The 23,844-nt window shown below is 40.3% G+C and overlaps 2 protein-coding genes across 2 annotated transcripts; both read right to left on the bottom strand.

The window, feature by feature from the left end:
- Positions 1–444: 444 nt before the first annotated feature.
- On the bottom strand, positions 445–12,262 carry LOC132765673 (zinc finger protein RFP-like). Its single transcript, XM_067464760.1, has 8 exons — positions 11,841–12,262; positions 9,603–9,698; positions 8,962–9,192; positions 7,635–7,657; positions 6,769–6,940; positions 5,841–5,943; positions 2,263–2,289; positions 445–1,352 (listed from the first exon to the last, which is right to left on the bottom strand). Exons 1-8 carry the CDS (start codon positions 12,255–12,257, stop codon positions 847–849), a joined length of 1,575 nt encoding a protein of 524 aa, XP_067320861.1. The 5' UTR covers positions 12,258–12,262; the 3' UTR covers positions 445–846.
- Positions 12,263–13,704: 1,442 nt separating this feature from the next.
- On the bottom strand, positions 13,705–21,255 carry LOC132765672 (probable E3 ubiquitin-protein ligase TRIML1). The gene is made up of 2 exons (XM_067464761.1): positions 21,126–21,255; positions 13,705–14,390 (listed from the first exon to the last, which is right to left on the bottom strand). Exons 1-2 carry the CDS (start codon positions 21,253–21,255, stop codon positions 13,885–13,887), a joined length of 636 nt encoding a protein of 211 aa, XP_067320862.1. The 3' UTR covers positions 13,705–13,884.
- Between the last annotated feature and the right edge of the window lie 2,589 nt (positions 21,256–23,844).

Below are 23,844 nucleotides of genomic sequence, written 5' to 3' on the forward strand. Positions count from 1 at the left end.
CAAACCCAGTGGAGGGCCCTGTGCCTTTGAAAAATCATGAGGCAAAAATTAAAAAAGGAGAAGATAGGGATGCATCAGCATGTTCTATTATTATTATTATTATTAAACTTTATTTGTACCCCGCTAGCATCTCCCGAAGGATTCGATGCGGCTTACACAGGCCGAGGCCTCAACACACAACATAACAATACAATCTAAGCAAATCAAACAATTAAAAACAGAATAAAGCAAAATGAACAACAGGCACAATACACTAAAACACAATAAAACTGGGCCGGGCCAGAGTAATGGGTACAAGAATTAAAAGTGCTGATGTGACAGGAGGTGTATATAAGGCTTCTGGGGCAAGTGCGATGTGCAGCAATCATTGGTTCTGGTAAGGTGCTTATGGGACTTGGTAGTGGAGATTTCCTAATCCGGGAAGGCCAGGTCTTCAGGTTCTTTCTGAAGACAGCCAATGTAGGGGCCTGTCTAAGGTCTTTGGGGAGGGTGTTCCAGAGCTGGGGGGCCACCACAGAAAAGGCCCTGTCCCGCGTCCCCACCAAGCGCGCTTGCGACGCAGGCGGGATCACGAGCAGGGCCTCTCCAGATGACCGGAGTGAACATGTGGGTTCGTAGATGGAAATGCGGTCAAGCAGGTACGGCCTTTAAAAAAATAATAATAATCTGTAACCAAAGAGACCTCCTAACCCAATCTCTTCTTATTGGCATTTTTTGCAGATAAGACATTCTCAGCCCTCATGATTAAGAAATGGAAGTTATTCCCCAAACCTTCTTGGAGATCCAAAAAAATTCCTTTTGAGCCCTTTGATGAGACTGTGGATGAGGGTTGGTTCTTCCCAATGATTAGCATATCAGGGATCCATGGTCGGGTACGAAGAAAAAGGGTCGGATTTCCTCACCAGAGAATGATATTGAAGTAAAAGCATAGATGAATTCATCACAATCATCATAAAATTCCACCCGACCCTCTTCGTAATTCAGGTCCACATATAACTTACGAATATTATGTTCTAATTCAAAATAGTCTACTTCAGGGAAAATGCAAACTTCAGAATCATAGATGCCAAATGGTTTTACCCCTACAGCCCAGATTGAGTCATCTGTTTTTGGGTTGATACTTCCCTTCTTTCTGACAGAGTCTCTTGAGATTCCAGCAGCCCATTGCCTTGAGGAAACTTTCACTTCCCAATAATGTCTTCCGGAAGTGAATTTCTCACGGCCCCATACAAAGGCATCCCGGGGAAATTCGTTAGATTGATCAGGAGTACATCCTAACATTCTTGCATTCTTCAGGTCCCGCGACAGAATAAGCCTGGAACATGCTGTCTCTGGGTCCAGAGTCACATTCACTACAAAGGAGAAAGAAGGAATGTTAAATATACGTCTCACCTACCGCATTCATTGGTTCCCCTTTCATAAGTGTAGATGATTAATGGATTGTTAATGTAGTCACTCTTGGAATCCGTAGGTCCCCTTGTGCTACTCTATGGCCTACCTACAGCAGAAGTGCAACACATAATCATGCTGGAGGACCTAGAAATCCCTAGAGAGAACATTTATCTAGGAATATATAGGTCCTCCAGCATGATTCGATGGTCCACTTCCAACAGAAGATGACCACAGTTTCACTGGGAGACCCACAGATCCCTATGTGAAAGAAGACCTGAGTTTGGGCAACACTGAATTCTATGCTGTAGGTAGGCCATATATGTATGCCAGACCTCCTCGCTCTCCCCAAATTATTTCCACCATTCTCTCTAATCTATTCACTGAACCCGAGTCTTTAGCTATGTTCTGAAAGTTTTTTTCTACATCGCTTCCCCAATTCTCCAAAAGTTCTCCCAAGGCAATACGGTTTTATTGTTCTATCAATGGGTTTGTGGACTGAGTATTGTTTTTAATTTAATGACTGTTATTATAATTTGGTTATAAATAATTGCTATAGTTTTAACTCTGTATGTATTTATGGTTTTATACTGTGTTATTGATTTGTGGCATCGAATTGCTGCCTTTGTTAGCCGCTCTGAGTCCTGTCCCTCCCCCCCCATCCCGGGGGGGGGGGGGTTGAGAAGGGCGGGGTAAAAATTCTGTGAATAAATAAATAAATAAATCTTCAAATAAAACCAATGAAAGCAAGACAAAGAAAAAAACATTACAAAAACACAATATTCTCTAAAAACTCCTAAAAGCAATCTAGGGACAGCTAGAACTCGTATGACCCTCTGTCAGTACCATCCCTAGTTGTTTTCAGATATTTACCTTTCTTTGGGGCTTGAATGGAACAATCTGTTATAAGGAGAGAAAGGTGACAAAATGATAAATCAGATCGCTAAACAACAACACAGCCATCTTACACAAGGCAAATCCTGAAAGTAATTCAATATGACAGCATATAGTTTGATAAAAGTAAAAGTAAAGGCTTTCCCTTGACTTTAAGTCCAGTCATTTCCAGCTCTGGGGGTTGGTGTTCATCTCAATTTTTAAGTCTTAGAGCCGGTGTTGTCCGTATCTTCTCACCACAGCTGTACCTATTGATCTACTCACATTCTTCTCACCAGAGCTGTATCTATTGATCTACTCACCTTTGCATGTATTTGAATGGCTAGGTTGGCAGAAGCTGGGGCTAACAGTGAGAGCTCACGCTGCTCCTCAGATCTGAACCTGCAACCTTTCAGTTAGCAAGTTCAGCAGCTTAGCGGCTTAACCCACTGCACCACCAGCGGCTCCATAGTTTGATTTCCCCCCCTAATTAGTGGCTTTCACTTGAAGCTCCCCTGTGTCCAATCAATTAAACACGATTTGGCCTGCTCCAAGTTAAGGATGCAGAGACCGCACAGTGATAAATGGTGCCTGACACATGACCTCCAAATCGCTCTTTTTGGCTATTCGCTTTTAGCCAGAAGATTGATTGATTTGATTGACTTGGATCCCATTTACATTTACATTGACCATTTATTGCAGTTTGAACCAAGCTTCAAACTGCAATAACGTTTTGGAAAATGTGAATCTCCATAACCATTTGGGAAATGGGATTCATAACCTTTTTGGAATAAACATTAGTCACAGGAAAAGGCATGACCATGTTAGAAGTCACAGCCTTTTGGAAATAATGTTCACCAGCATTCATGCATGGCAACTAGGTCTCTCAGCTGTTAAACGGATATATCTTGATATGTCTTTGTATTGGGATGATGGATTATGACCTGTTAGGATACCAACCCATTAGAAAATAGTTACGGAAGTGTTCCTTTAGTTCAGTGGTTCTCAACCTTCCTAATGCTGCGACCCCTTAATACAGTTCCTCATGTTGTGTTGACCCCCAACCATAAAATTATTTCCATTGCTACCATTGTAGGGAAGATTGGAAAATGGCCAAAAGTTGACTAATTGAGCGGAGTCCAGTAATGGTTTTTTCAACAGTGGTTTTATAACAGCCTATTTTAGGCTGGCTGGAATCTTGCCCTCTTGTAAGGAGGCATTAACCACCACCTTAACCCACTCAGCCAAACCCCCTCTGGCTTCTTTGATCAGCCAGGATGGGCAAGGATCTAGGATGCATGTGGTAGGCCTCGCCTCTCCAAGGACCTTATCCACATCCTCGAGCTGAACCAATTGAAAAGAATCCATTAAAACCAGACAAGCAGATGCTCGTGTTACATCCTCAGAAACTCTGTTAACGTGGCGTCGAAGTCGGAACGGATCAGTGCAACTTTGTCCACAAAGAACTGAGCAAATGCTTCACAGCGATCTGCCAAGTTGTCAGGGATCTCGCTCTGAGACGGATTTAATAGTCCTCTGACAACTCAGAACAGCTCAGCTGGACGGTTCTTAGTGGAAGCAATATTGGCCACTAGGGATGTGTTTTTTTTTTTGCAGCCTTTATTGCCACGGCATAGCTCCTTAAAAAGGAAACTAGATGTGCTTGGACTGACCCGCTATGCTTCCGTCGTCACACGTGCTCTGGCCACCTCTTCTTTCGCTTCATCGCTGCCAGCTCCTCAGTAAACCAAGGAGCTGGTTTAGTTCGGTTACTTGAGAGGGGGCGTTCTGGAGCAATCGTGTCTATAGCCCTGGTCATCTCCCTGTCCCAGAGATATAGCATGCTGTTCCTATACTGAAGTCTAAACTGTACTTACTGCTGCTGATGAAAACACACACTAACTTCTACATGGCTTCTCAAAGCAAACAGATGGCTTCTACTCGTTCTAACAGTCTAATTGCTTCTATCTCCACTGAAGTCTAAAGCAAACACTGATCTAAAATGGAGTCAGAGTCCTGAACATGTCCAGACCAGATCACATGGTCTACAGCCCCTACCATAATAAAGGAGTTAGGTAAAGTAGCAAACCAATACATCCATACAGTATGGTAAGCAATTCTACACATACCAAATAACCAGTGGAGGCTTGAGAAGGTTGCTATTTCCAACATAAGCAAGCTTCAGACTGCGGGAGCTAGACAATCTATGCTTTAATTACTTTAAAGCAACATAAGGAAAGTCAGAGAAAAGTCTGAAGGAAAGTCCTTAATGTAAACTACATCACAAGACGAAAGGGTGTGCATTCTGCTCAGGCATTTTTTTTTTAAAAAAACACATTCTTCTTGGAAATCAAGCCATTGATACTGTGTATCCTGGAACCAGCTTGAGACCCTTGAACCAATTCCAGGATGTCATATTTAATAATATGCACAGCAAAACCACTTTTTTCTTATTTTTTTAAAAAATAATCTTTATTCACATTTTTCAAATACATATAGTTAAAAAGAAAAGAGTACGGTTATATTAAAAAAAGAAAATAGGTCAGTATAGCAAGTCAGAGAGGTAAGAGAAAGATAGGAAGAAAGAGAGGGACTTAAGTAGTGAGAGAAACAGACTTTAGTGTTGATGTGCCCTTGATCTTGAAAATAATAACTGCTTCCATGCAGAAGGGGAGACTCCAACCCCTTTTTAAAGGGTTGTTCATAAGGAACACTTTTGTGGGGTCTTGTACCCCTCACTCCAGTAAATGTGGAAGACTGACTTATACATGTCTCCTATATTCCTTCCTAATTGTACACTTTACTTCAGTTTGCTGCTTCTTTTGGGGTTTATACATTTTGTAAGTCACCTTGAGGTTTCTACTGGAAAAGAAAACGGAACCTTCTTTAGACCTCAGGTATAACATTATATCATATTATCTATATAAATAAAAATGTAATGTTCTTTTGTGGGATGAACATAACTCAAAAACCACTGGACGAATTGACACCAAATTTGGATACAATACACCTATCAGGCCAACAAGTGACCATCACTAATAAAAAATACTGAAAAACACAGCAGAAGAGACTTAAAAAGCCAAGAAATAAAAAATACACTACAACGCACATGCAAAACCACATATATACACACACAAACACATATACACAAATATATGCACACACAGATACACATATAAACACACACACAAAACACAAATACACAGACCGGGCCACAGCATTGTGTAGCAGGGGACAGCTAGTTTAGTCATAAAACCCTTCTGCACGGATGCCTTCAGCATTAGAAGCAGGATTATAATGAAATTATGATTTCCAGAATTAGACTTCCAGAATAAGCAGACAAACCTCTGCAATGCCGTAATAGAGATGGTTTTAAACAGTGGATTTTAATGTTGAGAGAAATGATTGTAATGTTTATGTTTGTGTATAATCTATTTATGTCCTGGCATTGAACGTTTGCCATTTGTATGTTGTGCTTTGCCCTGAGTTGCCTTCGGGGTGAGAAGGGCAGAATATAAATGTTTTAAGAAATAAATAAATAAATCCAGGCAAATCCTCTTTCTGTCTTAGAACTTTACCTGTGTTGGCGGTTTGCTCCCAAACAGCCTCAATCAGAGCTTTCTGCAGAGCTTCTATTGCACAGAAAAGGAAAGGAAAGGAAACAATGATTGCAGTCATTTTCTGGACAAAAACAAACTCTCACAACTGACACAAAATTCCTCTTATAAATTCAGACCAATTTGTTTGCAATCAAACAATTAAAAAATCAAAACATTTTAAAAACAGTTAAAGAATGAAACAAAATTGTGAACTAAATCGTTTAAAAACATTTCCTATAGATGGACCTTATTTGCTGTGTGCTATGCATCATCACAGTTTTTCCTGCTTTAATTATTTATTAATGGTGTTATTATCTACTCAAGTTCTACAGGATCCATAACAAACATCAAAATTATGCTGCAGAGGATTATTATTAGTATTTTTAGTGTTAATCACTTGGAATCTCCTTTGGGAGACAAGATGCGGGATATAAATACTACTATTGTTACAATATCATGGTGATGCAATGGGTTAAACCCCTGTGCCGGCAGGTCTGAGTTCAAGTGCAGATGACAGGTTGGAGGTTCGAATCCAGGGGGAGCACAGATGAGCTCCCTCTGTCGGCTCCAGCTCCCCATGCAAGGATGGTAAAACATCTTGCAAGGATGGTAAAACATCAAAACATCCAGGAATCCCCTGGGCAATGTCCTTGCAAACAGGCAATTCTTTCACACCAGAAGCAACTTGCAGTTTCTCAAGTCATTCCTGACACAAAAAACAAAAAACATACAGACAAACAAAAAACTACATCTTGTTTCTTGTCTCCCAAAGTGGTTAACACTAAAAATCAAATAAATTAAACCCTAAAGCATACAAATATTAAAATGGAATTACACAGGACTTCTTAAAAGTACACAATTAAAACCATTCAAAGAATGTAAAAACCTATCTAAACACATAATACACAGTATGCCCTGACTTGAGCTTAGAAACGTTTGGAGAAATTACACCATTCTTAGTACCTTTGTAGGACTCTGTGGCCTTTTGTAAAGCAGAGATCTTCTGAGAGGTAACTTTGAGTCTCTCGTTCAAATTAGGAGAAACATCTGGCACATGTCCTCCTAAATTGCTCTCACATCTGGAAGTGAACATGGTCAAGTTTAAGGAAAATGAACCAAACCTCAGTTTCCATCAATCTTCTGGCATTACGGGATGTTAGACCAGGATGAATTATGGAAAGATGCCCCTGTCTGCCGTTTCATAGCTTGAGGGCTTTTGAATAAAGATCTTGTTTATTTATTTCAAACATTAGTTGCCCTTACACTGCTTAACCATCATGGTGACTTACAAAAAAATTGCAAATTAACTCCAAAGCCCTGAATAGAATAGAATAGAATAGAATAGAATAGAATAGAATAGAATAGAATAGAATAGAATAGAAAAAAAAGGGGGGGGGGGGAAATTAACTTAACAAAGAAATATGCTCAAGAAAAAAACGGATAAGAATGCACCATAGCACCAAAAGTATAAGAAGTCCTGAGCAAATAAACAAGTCTTTCCCTGGCATTGAAAAGATAAGAAAGGGATGGGACTGATTTGTCAATTTCTGCTCATTTAAAGAAAAAAATAGCAACATCTGAAACACTGGGTATGGAAGAAGCAAAACTGGCACATTCTCCTATTTCACAGGAGGTTCTCGGCTTCTGTTTGTTGGAACAGGACATGTAAGAAAAGACTGGGGGAGGGGGGGGGCTAAAGGACTAAAGAAAAATTTCCTTTCTTTCTGATTTAACTTCTCCTTGAAATAGCAGGTGAAACCATCATATCCGTACCTGACCAAGGAATTTCTGATGTCCTAAAAGGGAACAAGAGAGAAATAGGTCACTCACAGACTCAATAAACAGTTTTGTTCTCATCTGAGGGCCTGTCGACATAGGCTCAATACATAGGCTCAATAGCCCACACTTAAGTGTGTTAAGTCACTCCTGGCTGTCTTCATGACATCTGGGGACATCTGGTCTTTATTGTTGGATGAAACAGGTTAATCAGTTTATCCCCACATTAAGGAATTTCAGAGAATACTCAAGTTTTGCTGAAACTTTGGAGCAACCCTGTATTTTGGGCACAAATTGGAGAGCAAGACCAGGTCAGGTGCAAATTAGTCCACTGTCCCCTTTGTCAGCTGCCACCAATCCATTTCCCTGTGTTCATCCCTCTCTTTCTCCCTGGGTGTGTGGGCACCTCTCTTGATGTCAGCACAGGTTGCTCACAATGGTCAGGAAGAATGCTTTGTGGCCATCTGGCAATGGCAATAAGGTGACAGTTTTGGCCCAACAACCATGTAGACTCCAACCCATGACTGCTGCAGGTTTATACTATCTACAACAGTGGTCAAACTTGTGGCCTTCCAAGTGTTAGGATTTCAGCTCCCAAATTCCTGGCCATTGGATAAGCTGGCTAGGGTATCTGGGAGTTGGAGGCCCAAACTTCTGAAGGGCCACAAGTTTGACACCTCATAATAGTCCAGATATCTACCTCTACTTCAAAAAGTCTTACTACAGGCCACAGCAACGCGGGGCAGGGCACAGCTAGTTACAGCTAAAGCTGTTTTCGAACTGCTTAGGTAAACAGTGAGCAGGGCTGATGGTCAGCCACTAAGGCCGACCCAGGGCTTTGAACTTGCAACCTTACGGTTGATAGATCATATAGCTGCTGATAATTTACCAGCTGTGCTAAACCTCCGACCCATTAGTCAAAACATCAACCCACAAAGCTTCCAATGATCCATGGACAACTCTACTTGTCCATGGATCATTGCAAACAATGTACCTTAACTTGTATATAAAAAGGACCATCTTCTTTTCTGAGTAGAAGGTGACTTTTCTCTTTCTGGTGCTATTTCTGGCCTTTTTGGACCTGAACTGGGAAATGATGGTGGTGGCCAATGGTGGTTGGCTCCTCGAGTTGGCACTGGGGCTTTCTCCTCTGTGGAGAATGTCCCTTGACTTATCTATGGTACGTTTCAAGATGTAATTTTGGCCCAATAACCTGTCTTCTATAATTACATGGGCATATAAGATATTCCTATAATGCCCTTCTTGGCTAAAGAGAAACTATTTTACAATGAGACCTGGAAGGAATCTGTGTGTCAAACTTCACCTGAAGGAAGACGCTGGCTGGCTGCAGACACTTCTCTTCCATCTCTGTGATCAGCAAACTGAGTTGGGAAATCTCTTCAGTGAGTTTGGCGAGGGTTTTGTCTTGCCTTCTCTCCATCTCTTTCTCCAGGTCTTCCAGCTGAGCTAAGCAGAAATGCTGTTTCTCCTCAAGAAATCTCTGCATTCCCTCAAAGAGAGATTTGATCGTCATCTTCTCAAGGTCTAACTGTGTCTGAGGAAAAATATGTGCAGAGTAAAGGAAGGGTTGCAGTAGAAGGGTGCATCTACACTATAGATTTAATAAAGTTTGACACCATTTTAAGTGCCACAGCTCAATGCGATGAGATCCTGGGAGATGCAGTTTCCATTTTCATGAACTGCTCAGAAAAATCTGGACATGCACAGCTTGGGTGCTTTTTGAGTATGCCCTAGAGTAGGAAAGCTAACCTTCATTCGTATAAGTAACCTTTAAACATGGAACAATCAGCTTGCATGGTTGATAAAAACTGAGGCTGTAACACAACCTCCTGAAGGATGTCAAATCTAAGAGAAAAAAAACATTCCTCATTGAAGGAGTGGATTGAGCATCTGCCCCTTAATAAACACAGCCTTATCATATCAGCCCCCAAAACAACTGTCTACCTGGTAGTCTTTCCTTCTTAGCTCTTGAACATATTGCTGGTCCTTAAACTTTTCCCTCTTTTTCTTTAGAGACTCCAGGAGGAGCTTGGTTTTGTCCTATAAAATAGAAAAAAATGTTATGCTTTCTAATGAGCCCAGTCAGTAGAGTAAGTGGAGAAAGGTAAAGGTAAAGGTAGTCCCCTGACATTAAGTCCAGTCATGTCTGACTCTGGGGTGTGGTGCTCATCTCCATTTCTAAGCCGAAGAGCCAGCGTTGTCCGTAGACACCTCCAAGGTCATGTGGCCGGCATGACTGCATGGAGCGCCGTTACCTTCCCGCCGGAGCGGTACCTATTGATCTACTCACATTTGCATGTTTTCGAACTGCTAGGTTGGCAGAAGCTAGGGCTGACAGCGGAAGCTTACGCCGCTCCCCGGAATCGAACCTGCGACCTTTCGATCAACAAGCTCAGCAGCTCAGTGCTTTAACTCACTGCGCCACCGGGGGCTCCCAGTAAGTGGAGAACATACAGCCAATTAATCATGGTAGATAGGGTTGAGAGTGGTCCATCTGGATTATTAGTTACTTTTGAATGAAGGGCATTGTACATAGATTGGCCCTAAAAATAAACGTATCACATTTGTGGGTTTGATTTTGTGTATTTGCTCACAGCAAATTCTGTGTAGGTTCACCTGGAGGAACAACAGCATACAAAACTGTCATCTTGTGGTTGACCATTAGATCCCTTTAAGTGAACTACGATATATGATGACGTATCATAGGATTTTCTCAGACAGGGTTTTGTATGGCCTTCCTCTGAGACAACATGACTCACCCAAGGGTGGGTTTCCATGGCTGAGTAAGGATTCAAGCCCTGGTCACCTCTAGTTTGAATCCAACACTCGCACTGCTACACGAAACTGGCTCTAATATTATAATAGTTATTGCCATGTGCCTTCAAGTCATTCTGAAAACCCAGTGACATTATAACATTTTTTTTCCTTGGAAAGATTTGTTCAGAGTGGGGTTGCCTTTGCCATCCTCTGAGGCTGAGAGAATATGACTTGCCCACGGTCACATAATGGATTTCCATGCTCCAGTGGGGTCTTCTGAGTTTGCACACTAAGAGCAATTCCATATTGGCTCGCCATAAAAGCAGGAAAAGAGCCATACCGGACCAGACCAGAATCCCAACTAGGTAAGGTAAATAGGCTGTTCACACGGAGCATGACTTCCACAGTTATCCATGTGCCACATGGAAAAGTACTTCCTTATACGGTTTTTTTTAATCTACCACTCGGATTCCCTAGCAATATGGCCCAGGAGGGAAAGTTTATGTCTCCTTTCCCCATGCCTTGAAATATATACAGTAGTCTCGCTTATCCAACATAAACGGGGTCGGCAGAACGCTGGACAAACGAAAATGTTGGATGATAAGGAAGGATGAAGGAAAAGCCTATTAAACCACCCTGAGTTGCCTAAGGGCTGAGAAGGGCGGTATGCAAATATAGTAAATAAACAAATTAATAAATAAACATCAAATTATGTTATGATTTTACAAATTAAGCACCAAAACATCATGTTTTACAACAAATTGACAGAAAAAGCAGTTCAATACACGGTAATGTTATATAGTAATTACTGTATTTACAAATTTAGCACCAAAACATTGCAATATATCGAAACAGTTGTGGATCCGAGAGGGAGGCAGACTGCGTTGGATAATACAGAATGTTCTGGATAATACAGAATGTTCTGGATAATACAGAATGTTGGATGAGCAAAGGTTGGATAAGTGGGACAATATAATATAATATAATATAATATAATATAATATAATATAATATAATATATACGTAGCCCCCCTGGTGGCGTAGCGGGTTTAACTTCTGAGCTATTGTACTTGCTGACCAAAAGGTTGGCATTGTCCATCGACACCTCCAAGGAGATGTGGCCAGCATGACAGCATGGAGCACTCTTACAGGTGGTTCAAATCCGGGAATGGGATTCTGCCAACCTAGCAGTTTGAAAACATGCAAATGTGAGTAGATCAATAGGTACCTCTTCTGTAGGAAAGTAAAAGTGCTCCATGCTGTCATGCTGGCCACATCTCCTTGGAGGTGTCGATGGACAATGCCAGCTCTTTGGCTTAGAAATGGAGATGAGCAATGTCAAGAGAAACGTTTACCTTCATCTACGGCTGGAGTTAGGTGCCTGCACCCCCCCCCCACCCCCCAAATAAGGATGGGATTTCCAACCTTATACTCTTGGGAGGCTTCTTCCAGAGGAATGACATTGTGGCCACGGTGCTCCTTGGATCTGTCACAGACCATGCAGATGGGGGCCTCGTCCTCCCTGCAGAAGAGCTTCAGGGGCTCCTGGTGCAGTTTGCAAGCCTCTCTCCTCCCTTCTTCCTTCCTTCCTCCTTCCTGGAGTTTCTGCACCTGTTCTGCCATGTTGGCCAGCTGCCTGTTGGACCTGAAGGTCCTCTGGGGGATGCTTTCTCTGCATTGGGGGCAGGAAGCCTCTGAGCCAGGCTCCCCCCAGCACTTGGCCAGGCAACTTCTGCAGAAATTGTGTCCACAATCTAGGATCACTGGGTCTTTGAAGACGTCCAGGCAATGTGGGCAAGTGGCTTCCTCGCAGAGCCCTTTGGCTGGACTCTCCCTTTCCATGGCTGCCTTTGTCTGAACCAGGAAAGGGAAAAGTTTATATTCTCAGTTCTGGGTGTTTGCTTTCCAAGAAGCAGAGGTGGAGCCTGGCTGTGGGGCAGCCCCAGAGCAAATGCTGGAAGGAACCAGGAGCCTTAAAGGAGCTGGTCTTGGAAGCAGGAATGGCCCAAGTTGATGCTTGGATGGGATCCCCAAGGAATCCCTGCTGCTGTGGGTTGCATTTCAGAGGAAAGAACTCAAATAGCCACCCTTTGAGTATCTCTTGCCTGAGGAAACCCTATGAAACCCAAATGTCCCAATGCATCAAATTTCACCCAGTCTTTGTATTACTGATGTCCCATCTTGGATTGCTTACAAAAGGCAATGATATTTTTTTTGTTATCTTCAATTTGGTTCTAGTATCAACTTTATTTTTTCTTGTTTCATATAATATTTTATGGGAGTCCAATCTACTGGGTTATTTTTTACGTCCCTCTTTATGTTTATTCAGTAGTCCAAATTGTTTCCAAAGTCCTTTTAGAAACATACATGAGAAGCACAATGTGGCAAGAAAGACTAACTAGGTTTGCACTTTATCGATGGAGCCCGATTTCTGTCAAAGTGTATTGACACAGTTTTCAAGTGTTTCAAACCATGTTGTGGTATTCTTTTGTAACTATATATTACCAATGAAGAGTTATTTTCAGGGGTTTTTTTAGACTTGAAACTTTGTAACTAAAATAGAAATTTTGATTTAACTAAGTCTCCGCCCAAATTATTTTTCTGGCTTATGGCCCTGCTATATATATGTACTCTTCCTTGATGACTTGTCTGTCCCTTCTTGTCTTTTTTATTTCCACTTTCTCCTTGAATTTGATGCTTTTAGCTTCAGTGAAGATCAATAGGAGAAGGCATTTCCCAGTCTCTTTGCCGTTTCTCCTTTTGTCTTTCTTTCTTTCTTTCTTTCTTTCTTTCTTTCTTTCTTTCTGATGGTAGGTGAAGACATTTTTTTGTGCAGACAGGCCTTTGAGATTTAAATTATGAAACAGCAGTCTGTGCAGAGTGGTGTGCCATATTTATTAACTTTTATTAGTAATTATACAGTATATCAGAATTAGTTTTAAGGAGCATTTCAACAATAGTATTCCATGTGTACAACCAAGTGGTAACATCTTGTTTTCGATTACTGTAAGCTGGGAGGAAGGTGGGATGAAGACCCCAGAAGTACATATCAATAAAAACAAAAACAGAATAGAAAACAAAAGAGCAGTTATATTTTCTCCTTCTTTGGTTCCCATTTTTTTCAAACCCAGTGGAGAGCCCTGTGCCTTTGAAAAATCATGAGGCAAAAATGAAAAAGGAGAAGATAGGGATGCATCAGCATGTTCTATGTATCTGGTAAGTCAAGCTCTGAAATGGTTAACTTCCTTCCACTTCTTTTGAGGGACAGGGGCTTTAAAAAAATAATAATCTGTAACCAAAGAGACCTCCTAACCCAATCTCTTCTTATTGGCATTTTTTGCAGATAAGACATTCTCAGCCCTCATGATTAAGAAATGGAAGTTATTCCCCAAACCTTCTTGGAGATCCCAAGAAAGCCTTTTTGAGCCCTTTGATGAGACTGTGGATGAGGGTTGGTTCTTCCCAATGATTAGCATATCAGGGATCCATGGTCGGGTACGAAGAAAAAGGGTCGGATTTCCTCACCAGAGAATGATATTGAAGTAAAAGCATAGATGAATTCATCACATTCATCATAAAATTCCACCCGACCCTCTTCATAATTCAGGGCCACATGTAACTTACGAATATTCTGTTCTAAATAAAAAGAGTCTACTTCAGGGAAAATGCAAACTTCAGAAGTATACTTGTCATGTGGTTTTACCCCTACAGCCCAGATTGAGTCATCTGTATTTGGGTTGATACTTTTCTTCTTTCTGACAGAGTCTCTTGAGATTCCAGCAGCCCATTGCTTTGAGGAAACTTTCACTACCCAATAATGTCTTCCGGAAGTGATTCTCTCACGGCCCCATACAAAGGCTTCCCGGGGAAATTTGTTAGATAGATGAGGAATACATCCTAACATTCTCGCATTCTTCAGGTCCTCAGACAGAATAAGCCTGGAACATGCTGTCTCGGGGTCTAGAGTCACATCCACTATAAAGGAGAAAGAAGGAATGTTAAGGGAAAGAAGGAATGTTAAGGGAACCTGCTGCATTCATTGGTTCCCTTTTCATAAGTGTAGATGATTAATGGATTATTAATGTAGTCACTCTTGGAACCTGTAGTCCCCTTGTGCTACTATATGACCTACCTACAGCAGAAGTGCAACACATAATTGTGCTGGAGGACCTAGAAATCCCTAGAGCAGTGGTTCTCAACCTGGGGTCCCCAGATGTTTTTGGCCTACAACTCCCAGAAATCCCAGCCAGTTTACCAGCTGTTAGGATTTCTGGGAGTTGAAGGCCAAAAACATCTGGGGACCCCAGGTAGAGAACCACTGCCCTAGAGAGAACATTTATCTAGGAATATATAGGTCCTCCAGCGTGATTCTATGATCCACTTCCAACAGAAGTTGACCACAGTTGCACTGGAGGACCCACAGATCCCTATGTGAAAAAAGACCTGAGCTTGGGCAACACTGAATGAGGTTTGACACCACTTTAATTAACATGACTCAATGATATGGAATTGTGGAAGTTGTAGTTTCACGTGATTTCTCTACCAAAAGTGCTGGTGACTCATCAAACTATAACTCGCATGATTCCATAGCCTTGTGCCATGGCAGTGATGTCAAACTCCATTAATTCTACAGTATAGATACACCTAGAAAGGCTTGACAAGCACAGACCTTGCTGTCTTTCTGGAAACAGGATCTTTTTATCCTAAAAAACCCTTTGAAAATTGAACTGCAGGAGGAAGCAGACCATTTTTGTGTGCTGGACTTTTATTTGTTGTTACTGTTTGTACCAGTGCATGTTTTAAACTGGTTTTATCATTGGTTCTAGTTGCATTTTAACTTTTGCATGCTGAACTTTTACCTCTTTAACTACAGTAAACCATCTTGAGTTTCAAACAAGGGAAAGGCACTATTATTTGTCTTAACTGTTTTTATTGCAGGCACATACCTCTGTTTGGGGCTTCACTAAGAGAATCTGTTAGGAAGGAAAGGTAATAATTATAATTTGATGATGAACAAATTATAATTTGATAATCTGAATGACTTTCAGAGAAACAGCAGCAATGCCCCATCACATGAATTCTGTCTTGAAGGCAATTGTTTATTATTCAATTGTTTGATTAGATAGATAGATAGATAGATAGATAGATAGATAGACAGGCCCCAAAGTAAAATATCTTGGACTATGGCTAAGTAACAAAAATAGTAAACTTTACCAATATAATTTTGACAAAACCTGGAAGGAGATAAAAAGAGATTTGTAAAATGGGCAAAGACTTCAACTCACCTGGTTAGGGAGGATAGCAGTGGTAAAAATGATAGTATTGCCCAAAATGTTGTTTTTGTTTCAAAACCTACCAATTATTAAGGGAGTAAAGGTGTTCGGAATATGAAAATGAGATCTGGTCAAATTCATTTGAAAAGGTAAAAAAGCAAGAATTGCCTACAGGAATCTTATTGATGGGAAAAACAGAGGAGGCCTGGCACTGCCAGATCTCAGGTGCTACTATGAAGCCGCAAATTTCAGCTGGCTAAAGGAATGGATTAAAATGTACAATAAGGAGTTGCTTAAGTTAGAGGGCCATAATTTAAGATACGGATGGCATGCCTATTTATGGGATTATAAGGACAGGGCGAACAAAGAATTTAACGGGCATGTAATAATAGCCAGCCTTTTAGCAACATGGAAAAGATATAAGAAGGGTATGGAGCCAAAAAACCCCCTATGGCTGTGCCCATTGGAAGCAGTCCAGAGACCGGCCACACATGCTGACTCCGGCACATACAAGGATTATCTGGTCAATGAGAAAGACGATGGATACTTAAAAGCAGAGAAGAATCTGGGTTAAAAGATTGGTTCAGTTTTTTCCAACTATACGACAGATTTAGGAAGGATGCAAAAGTAGGATTTGCCTCTAATAAATCGGAGTTAGAAAGTATTTTCGAGAAGGGCAACAAAGGCCTAATATCCAGACCTTACAAATATATTTTATAATACAATTTAGTAGACAACCAAATAAAAACTGTTATGATGACGTGGGCCCAAGATGTAGGCAGAAATATCGATCTGGAAGAGTGGGAACATCTTTGGAATAAAAGCTTTAGATTCTCACTGGCCAGCTCAATTAGAGAAAATATGTTTAAAATGTTTTACAGACCTATATAACTCCAGAGTTACTAGCTAAAATAGAGAAAACAGGACAAGGGGCTTGCTGGAGATGCAAGAAGGTGAAGGGATCTTTTTTCCACGTATGGTGGACCTGTAACATAGTTAAAGAATTCTGGAAAAAAGTGGTGAAAGAAACAAACAAAATGATTAGCAAAAAAAAAAAAATCAAGAAAAACCCAGTAATGTGTTTATTAGGAATATTTAGGAGGCACATGAAGAAATTTGTCAGTATTGTTTTGTCACTGTGAGACTAATAATAGCTAAATCGTGGAAGGGGGAAAAAGAGTTAATTATTAAGGATTGGAGAGATAAATTAGTAGATTATATCCAAATGGCCAAACTGACAAATAGCAGCAGAAGAGGAAATAATGAAGAATTTGTTAAAAAATGGCGATTGGCAATTGGATATCTCGAAAAGAAGACAAAAGTAGATCTGAAGATCGCCATAAAGGGGATTCAGTGAAAGAAGACACGTGGGTAGTTGTGGGTTAGTTATGTGATCCATACGGAGTGGTGTCAGAGGTCACGGGGGTTGGGTTCACTGGTGTTGGGTTAGAGGGACAATAAATGTTAATGTATTATAACTGTACAGTCAAAGTTGATTTTTTATATGTTTAATGAGCTGTATGTACTGTATACCATTCTGTAAACTTGCATACTCTTTTATATATCTTTTTTTCTTTTCTTTTTTTAAAACTTATTTCTGTTTTCCTTTGGTGTCGGTTTTGTTTTCTGTATGCACCATAAACCAATAAGATTTTAAATTAAAAAAAAAAGAAAATTGAACTGCAGGAAGAAGCAGACCATTTTTAGTGTGCTGGACTTTTATTTGTTGTTACTGTTTATACCAGTGCATTTTTTAAACTGGTTTTATCTTTGGTTCTAGTTGCATTTTAACTTTTGCATGCTGAACTTTTACCTCTTTAACTACAGTAAACCATCTTGAGTTTCAAATAAGGGAAAGGCACTATTATTTGTCTTAACTGTTTTTATTGCAGGCACTTACCTCTGTTTGGGTCTTCACTAAGAGAATCTGTTAGGAGGGAAAGGTAATAATTATAATTTGATAATCTGAACGACTTTCAGAGAAACAGCAGCAATGCCCCATCACATGAATTCTGTCTTGAAGGCAATTGTTTATTATTCAATTGTTTGGATAGATAGATAGATAGATAGATAGACCCCAAAGTAAAATATCTTGGACTATGGCTAAGTAACAAAAATAGTAAACTTTACCAATATAACTTTCAGAGAAACAGCAGCAATGCCCCATCACATGAATTCTGTCTTGAAGGCAATTGTTTGTTATTCAGTTATTTGATTAGGTATATAGATAGATAGATGGATAGATGGATAGATAGATAGATAGATAGATAGATAGATAGATGATAGATAGATAGACAGACAGACACGACATGAGCAAACTTCAGCCCTCCAAACATTTTGGATTTCAACTACCAGAAATCCCAGCCAGTTTACTGGCTGTTAAGAGTTGTGGGAGTTGAAGTCCAAAACTCCTGGAGAGCCCAGGTTTTCCCATGCCTGGTATAGTGTCATCCCTACACAGTTGTGGTTTTGACTCTTGCAAATTAAGATTATAGAGGGGTTTTTAAAAGGACAATGTCCCCACTCAAGACTCTATTGCATTTAAATAAAGCTCACACAGGGAATTTAACTATCACAGCAAACTTGGAACAGCAAATGCAGAGGTTTAAGCAAATCTGTGCCCTATAGGGTACAGTCCCTGAAACTGGTGCTCATTACACAACAATAGATGCATGCAGATCTGAGGTGGTCTTGAAACTGCCCCAGTTCATTTCCCACCATTCATTACCTGCACAAACAATTGGACATGCAATTGTGCCTCTGTCACATCTCCTTTTTCCTGCACAAGAAGTCTAAGACTGAACTTAAAACATGAGACTTTTGAGAGTTTGGGAGGAAATAAACAATTTTACTTCATAAAAGGAGCCCACTAAAATGTGCATTTTAACTTTTGCATGCTGAACTTTTACCTCTTTAACTATGGTAAATCATCTTGAATTTCAAATAAGGGAAAGGCACTATTATTTGTCTTAACTGTCTTTATTGCAGGCACATACCTCTGTTTGGCTCTTCACTAGGAGAATCTGTTAGGAGGGAAAGGTAATAATTATAATTTGATAATGAAGCTGTAATCATTTTTATTCTATGTTGATTTTTGCAGATTTTGTTTATGAACTGTGATATCCTATTTTGCCTTTTTCAGGCTGTCTCAAGGCCCATACCACCCCATATGAGCCTGTCCAAGATTCATCCAGATTCAGTGAGTAAAGCATTTGAGGGGTCTGGTGAGGCTGTAGATACTACTTTGAAACCATATACCAAAACCCTTGTCCTCCATAAACCTATTTACCACGTTATCAAAGAATCATAGAACCATGCAGTAATGCCAGCCATGTGATCTTGGAGGTATCTACAGACAACGCTGGCTCTTCAGCTTAGAAATAGAGATGAGCACCACACCCCAGAGTTGGACACGACTGGACTTCATGTCAGGGGAAAACCTTTAACTTTATAATCTATTTATGTCCTGGGATTGAATGTTTTCAATTTGAATGTTGTGCTTTGCCCTGAGTTCCCTTCGGGGTGAGACCGGCAGATTATAAATGTTTTAAATAATAAATAAATAAATCCAGGCAAATCCTCTTTCTGTCTTAGAACATGACCTGTGTTGGCAGTTTGCTCCCAAACAGCTTCAATCAGAGCTTCTTGCAGATTTTCTATTTGCACAGAGAAGAAAAGAAAGGAAACAATGACTGCAGCCATTTTCTGGACAAAAACAAACTCTCAGAACTGACACAAAATTCCTCTTATAAATTCAGACCAATTTGTTTCAATCAAACAATTAAAAAATCAAAACATTATAAAAACAGTTAAAGACTGAAACAAAATTGTGAACCAAATTATTTAAAAACATTTTCTTTTTACTAGCAAAGAATAACATAGCAGTATTGGGGAGCCAGCAAACTCACACAGTTTTTTTTTCATAAAAGAAATACCAATGTGATATAGATGGACCTTATTTGCTGTGTACTATGCATCATCACAGTTTTTGTGCTGGCACGGTAGTGCCAGGAGATTTGAATTTCCTTTTCTTGCATTGCTAGTTTGTATGAATTTATTTAAGCTATGCATTTTGCAATCAGGTAGCTTCCCCAGGTTGCAGCCATAGGGCCAGCAACCTGGCAATCATCATTACAGTCTTTAGACCCACCCCTTTCCCCAGGGTTTTGGAGGCAAAGGAGGACTTTTGTTCAGTCTCACTGTTTGGAGCCTAACAGCAGAATGTGTGGGTTTCTCTATCCCACCCGCACAAAGGCTTCACTACTCATAGCTCTGCTGGGGGAGTAAAGGAATAGTTCCACAGCTTTTGCTGGGGGAATACAGCTAGCCTTTGCTGGGGCAACAGGGAGTTCCTACAACCATTGTGGAGTAAAACTAAAGGACACCTTTCAGCTTGGCAGACCTACAGGAACCTTGTCTGGTAAGGGACCACTCGGGCTATCCATAAAGTAGCTTGGAGCCAGGAGTAGGGGCCTCATGCCAGCAAGGTAAAGAAAGATTGCCCAAGGAGGGGTGGGAAGATTTCCCCAAGGAAGAAAGGAACAGTTTACCACGGGTTGCCTGCCCTTGTTGGCAGATTGAGGAAGCTACCAGGTTTCCAAGGTTATAAAGCATTTAATTCGTTTGTTTGAAGATTAAGCCCAAATAAAGAACTTTGTTGAACTTATTTTGAGCCTCAATAGAACTTTGTGTTGGGAAATCTAAGGGGCCCTTCAGCTGAGGCACCCCGGCGTCCCGTTGGGCATACAGAAGGCACGTCCTGTAAACAGACATTATTTCAGGCCCAATGTGCAACAACAGTTTCTAATGCTTTAATTATTTATTAATGGTGTTATTATCTACTCAGGTTCCACAGGATCCATAACAGAACATAAAATTATGCTGAAGAGGATTATTATTAGTATTTTTAATGACCACTTTGAGTCTCCTTTGGAAGACAAGATGCAGGATATAAAAACTACTATTGTTACAATATCATGGTGATGCAATGGGTTAAACCCCTGTGCCGACAGGTCTGAGTTTGAGCGCGGATGAGCTCCCTCTATCAGCTCTGGCTCCCCATGCAGGAATATGAGAGAACCCTCTCACAAGGATGGTAAAACATCAAAACATTCAGGTGTCCCCTGGGCAATGTCCTTGCAAACAGGCAATTCTTTCACACCAGAAGCAACTTGCAGTTTCTCAAGTTGCTCCTGACACAAAAAACAAACAAACAAACAAAAAACCACATCCTGCTTCTTGTCTCCCAAAAGGGATGCAAAGTGGTTAACACTTAAAATCATATAAATCAAACCCTAACAGGACTTCTTAAAAATACACAACTAAAAGCATTCAAAGAATGTAAAAACCTGTCAAAAAACATAATACACAGCATGCCCTGACGTGAGCTTAAAAACTTTCTTTGTTACATTTGGAGAAATTACACCATTCTTAGTACCTTTGTAGGACTCTGTGGCCTTTTGTAAAGCAGAGATCTCCTGAGAAGTAACTTTGAGTCTCTCATTCAAATTTGGAGTACCATCTGGCACATATCCTCCTAAATTCTTCTCACATCTGGAAGTGAACATGGTCAAGTTTAAGAAAAATTAACCAAAACTCAGTTTCCAACAATCTTGCTGTATTATTTTGGGCTTGGCCTCATGTTAGCTGCCCTGAGTCCCCTTTGGAGAGTTGGTGGTGGGTTATAAATAAAGTATTATTATTATTATTATTATTATTATTATCTTCTGGCAATACTTGATGTTCGACCAGGGTGAATTATGGAATGATGCCCCATAGGGCTGGGCGGTTTCATTCGTTAATTTCGTAATTCATTATTAATTCGTTATTTTTTTGATAACGAAACGATATTGAACCATTCAGGAGCAACTAAAAATCAAAACGAATTTTTCAATTCGTTTCATAATTGTTTCGTAATTGTTTCGTAATTGTTTCGAAATCGTTTCGTTATTATTTCCGCATGTCTGGTGCAAGTTTTATAGTTGTTGTTTGTTTTATCAGTGAAAAAAAATATAATTATCACACCAACAGTCAACAACAGAGGGAGAGGGAAGCTTCAGAAGTTCCCCCTGTCCCATTTGGAGGTTTTTTTAGCGTATTGGGCGGTCGCGTCTGCCATTAACGAATCGATTCGTAATTGTTTCGTAATTGTTTCATAATTTCCGAAATTTCGTAAATTTTGAACTTTTTTAAAGAAAAATTTCGGAATTCTTTTAAAAATCGAAACGCAAAAACCCCCTAAAAACGAATAGAGTTTAGAAACAAATTTTTCTGTGGTTGCCCAGCCCTATTGCCCCAATCTGCCGTTTCATAGTTTGAGGACTTTTGAATAAAGATCTTATTTATTTCAAACATTAGTTGCCCTTATGCTGCTTAGCCATCATAGTGACTTACAAAAAATTGCAGATGAACTCCAAAGCCCACAACAGAATAGAAAAAAGAAGAAGAAAACACCAATTAATTTAACAGAGAAAAAAACTAATAAGAATGCACCATAGCAGCAAAAGTATAAGAAGTCCTGAGCAAATAAACAAGTTTTTCCCTGGCATTGAAAAGATAAGAAAGGGATGAGACCGATTTGTCAATTTCTGCTCATTTTAAGAAAAAAAATAACAACATCTGAAACACTGGGTATGGAAGAAGCAAAACTGGCCCATTCTCCTATTTCACAGGAGGTTCTCGGCTTCTGTTTGTTGGAACAGGATGGACATGTAAGAAAAGAGGGGGGGGGGGGGGTGTAAAGGATTAAATTTTCCAAATACATTCCAATGTGACAACTTCTCCCTGAAATAGGTGAAACCAAAAGTAGGTAGCGAAACCATCATATCCATACCTGACCAATGAATTTCTGATGTCCTAAAAGGGAACAAGAGAGAAATAGGTCAGTCACAGACTCAATGAACAGTTTTGTTCTCATCTGAGGGCCTATCTACATAGGCTCAATGCATAGCCCACACTTAAGTGTGTTAAGTCACTCCTCGTTGTCTTCATGACATCTGGGGACATCTGGTCTTTACTGCTGGATGAAGCAGGTTTATCAGTTTATCCCCACATTAAGGAGTTTCAGAGAATACTCAAGTTTTGCTGAAACTTTGGAGCAACCCTGCATTTTGGGCACAAATTGGAGAGCAAGACCAGGTCAGATGCAAATTAGTCCACTGTCCTCTTTGTCAGCTGCCACCAATCCATTTCCCTGTGTTTATCCCTCTCTTTCTCCCTGGCTGTGTGGGCACCTCTCACGATGCTCACGATGGTCAGGAAGAGTGCTTTGTGGCCATCGGGCAACGGCAATAAGGTGACAGGTTTGGCCCAACTGAACCATGTAGACTCCAACCCATGACTGCTGCAGGTTTATACTATCTTCAACAGTGGTGTCAAACTTGTGGCCTTCCAAGTGTTTTGGACTTCAGCTCCCAAATTCCTGGCCATTCAACAAGCTGGCTAGGGTTTCTGGGAGTTGGAGGCCCAAACTTCTGAAGGACCACAAGTTTGACACCACTGTTTGAACCTACAAGGTGAGTCTGCTTTGGACCAGCCAAACAACAAGGAGAAAATGGAGATGAGCCCTTAGTTGGATACTTGTTAGTTGGACAGTTAATTACCACTTATCTATTATTATAAAATTATTTTCAATCATAGCAAAATAAGTTTTAAACCCTTTCTCCACATTGTGGAGGTTAGTGATTAGTACATGGAGAATAAATGGAGCTGTGAATTTATGTTGGCTTTAATTAAAATAAATATCCTATACTCATGTACACATTTAGTCAAAACATTAACCCACAAAGCTTGCAATGATCCATGGACAACTCTATTTGTCCATGGATCATTGCAAACAATATACCTTAACTCGTATATTAAAAAAAACCATCTGCTTTTCTGAGTAGAAGGGCAAAAGGGGCCACCATGGTGCTGATTCGGCCTTTTTGTACCTGAACTGGGAAATGATGGTGGTGGCCAATGGTGGTTGACCCCTTGAGTTGGCACTGGGGCTTTCCCCTCTGTGGAGAATGACCCTTGACTTATCTATGGTTCGTGTCAAGATCCATAATTTTGGCCCCATAACATGTGTTCGATAATTACATGGGCATTTAAGATTTTCATTTAACTCCCTTCTTGTCTAAAGAGAAAAATTTTTCCAATGAGATCTGGAGGAA

Source organism: Anolis sagrei, chromosome 2, assembly GCF_037176765.1.
Source record: "Anolis sagrei isolate rAnoSag1 chromosome 2, rAnoSag1.mat, whole genome shotgun sequence".
NCBI classification, from domain to species: Eukaryota; Metazoa; Chordata; class Lepidosauria; order Squamata; family Dactyloidae; genus Anolis; species Anolis sagrei.

Bases quoted from the DNA above. Each gene is read 5' to 3' on its own strand.
- LOC132765673 (XM_067464760.1), bottom strand. From the start codon at position 12,257: ATGGAAAGGGAGAGTCCAGCCAAAGGGCTCTGCGAGGAAGCCACTTGC. The intron at 2,290-5,840 runs GTAAAGTTCTAA...TCCTTATAACAG, and splicing joins GGAGCAAACCGCCAACACAG to ATTGTTCCATTCAAGCCCCA. The intron at 1,353-2,262 runs GTAAATATCTGA...TCTCCTTTGTAG, and splicing joins CATTCAAGCCCCAAAGAAAG to TGAATGTGACTCTGGACCCA.
- LOC132765672 (XM_067464761.1), bottom strand. From the start codon at position 21,255: ATGTTCACTTCCAGATGTGAGAAGAATTTAGGAGGATATGTGCCAGAT. The intron at 14,391-21,125 runs GTACTAAGAATG...TCTCCTTTATAG, and splicing joins GGCCACAGAGTCCTACAAAG to TGGATGTGACTCTAGACCCC.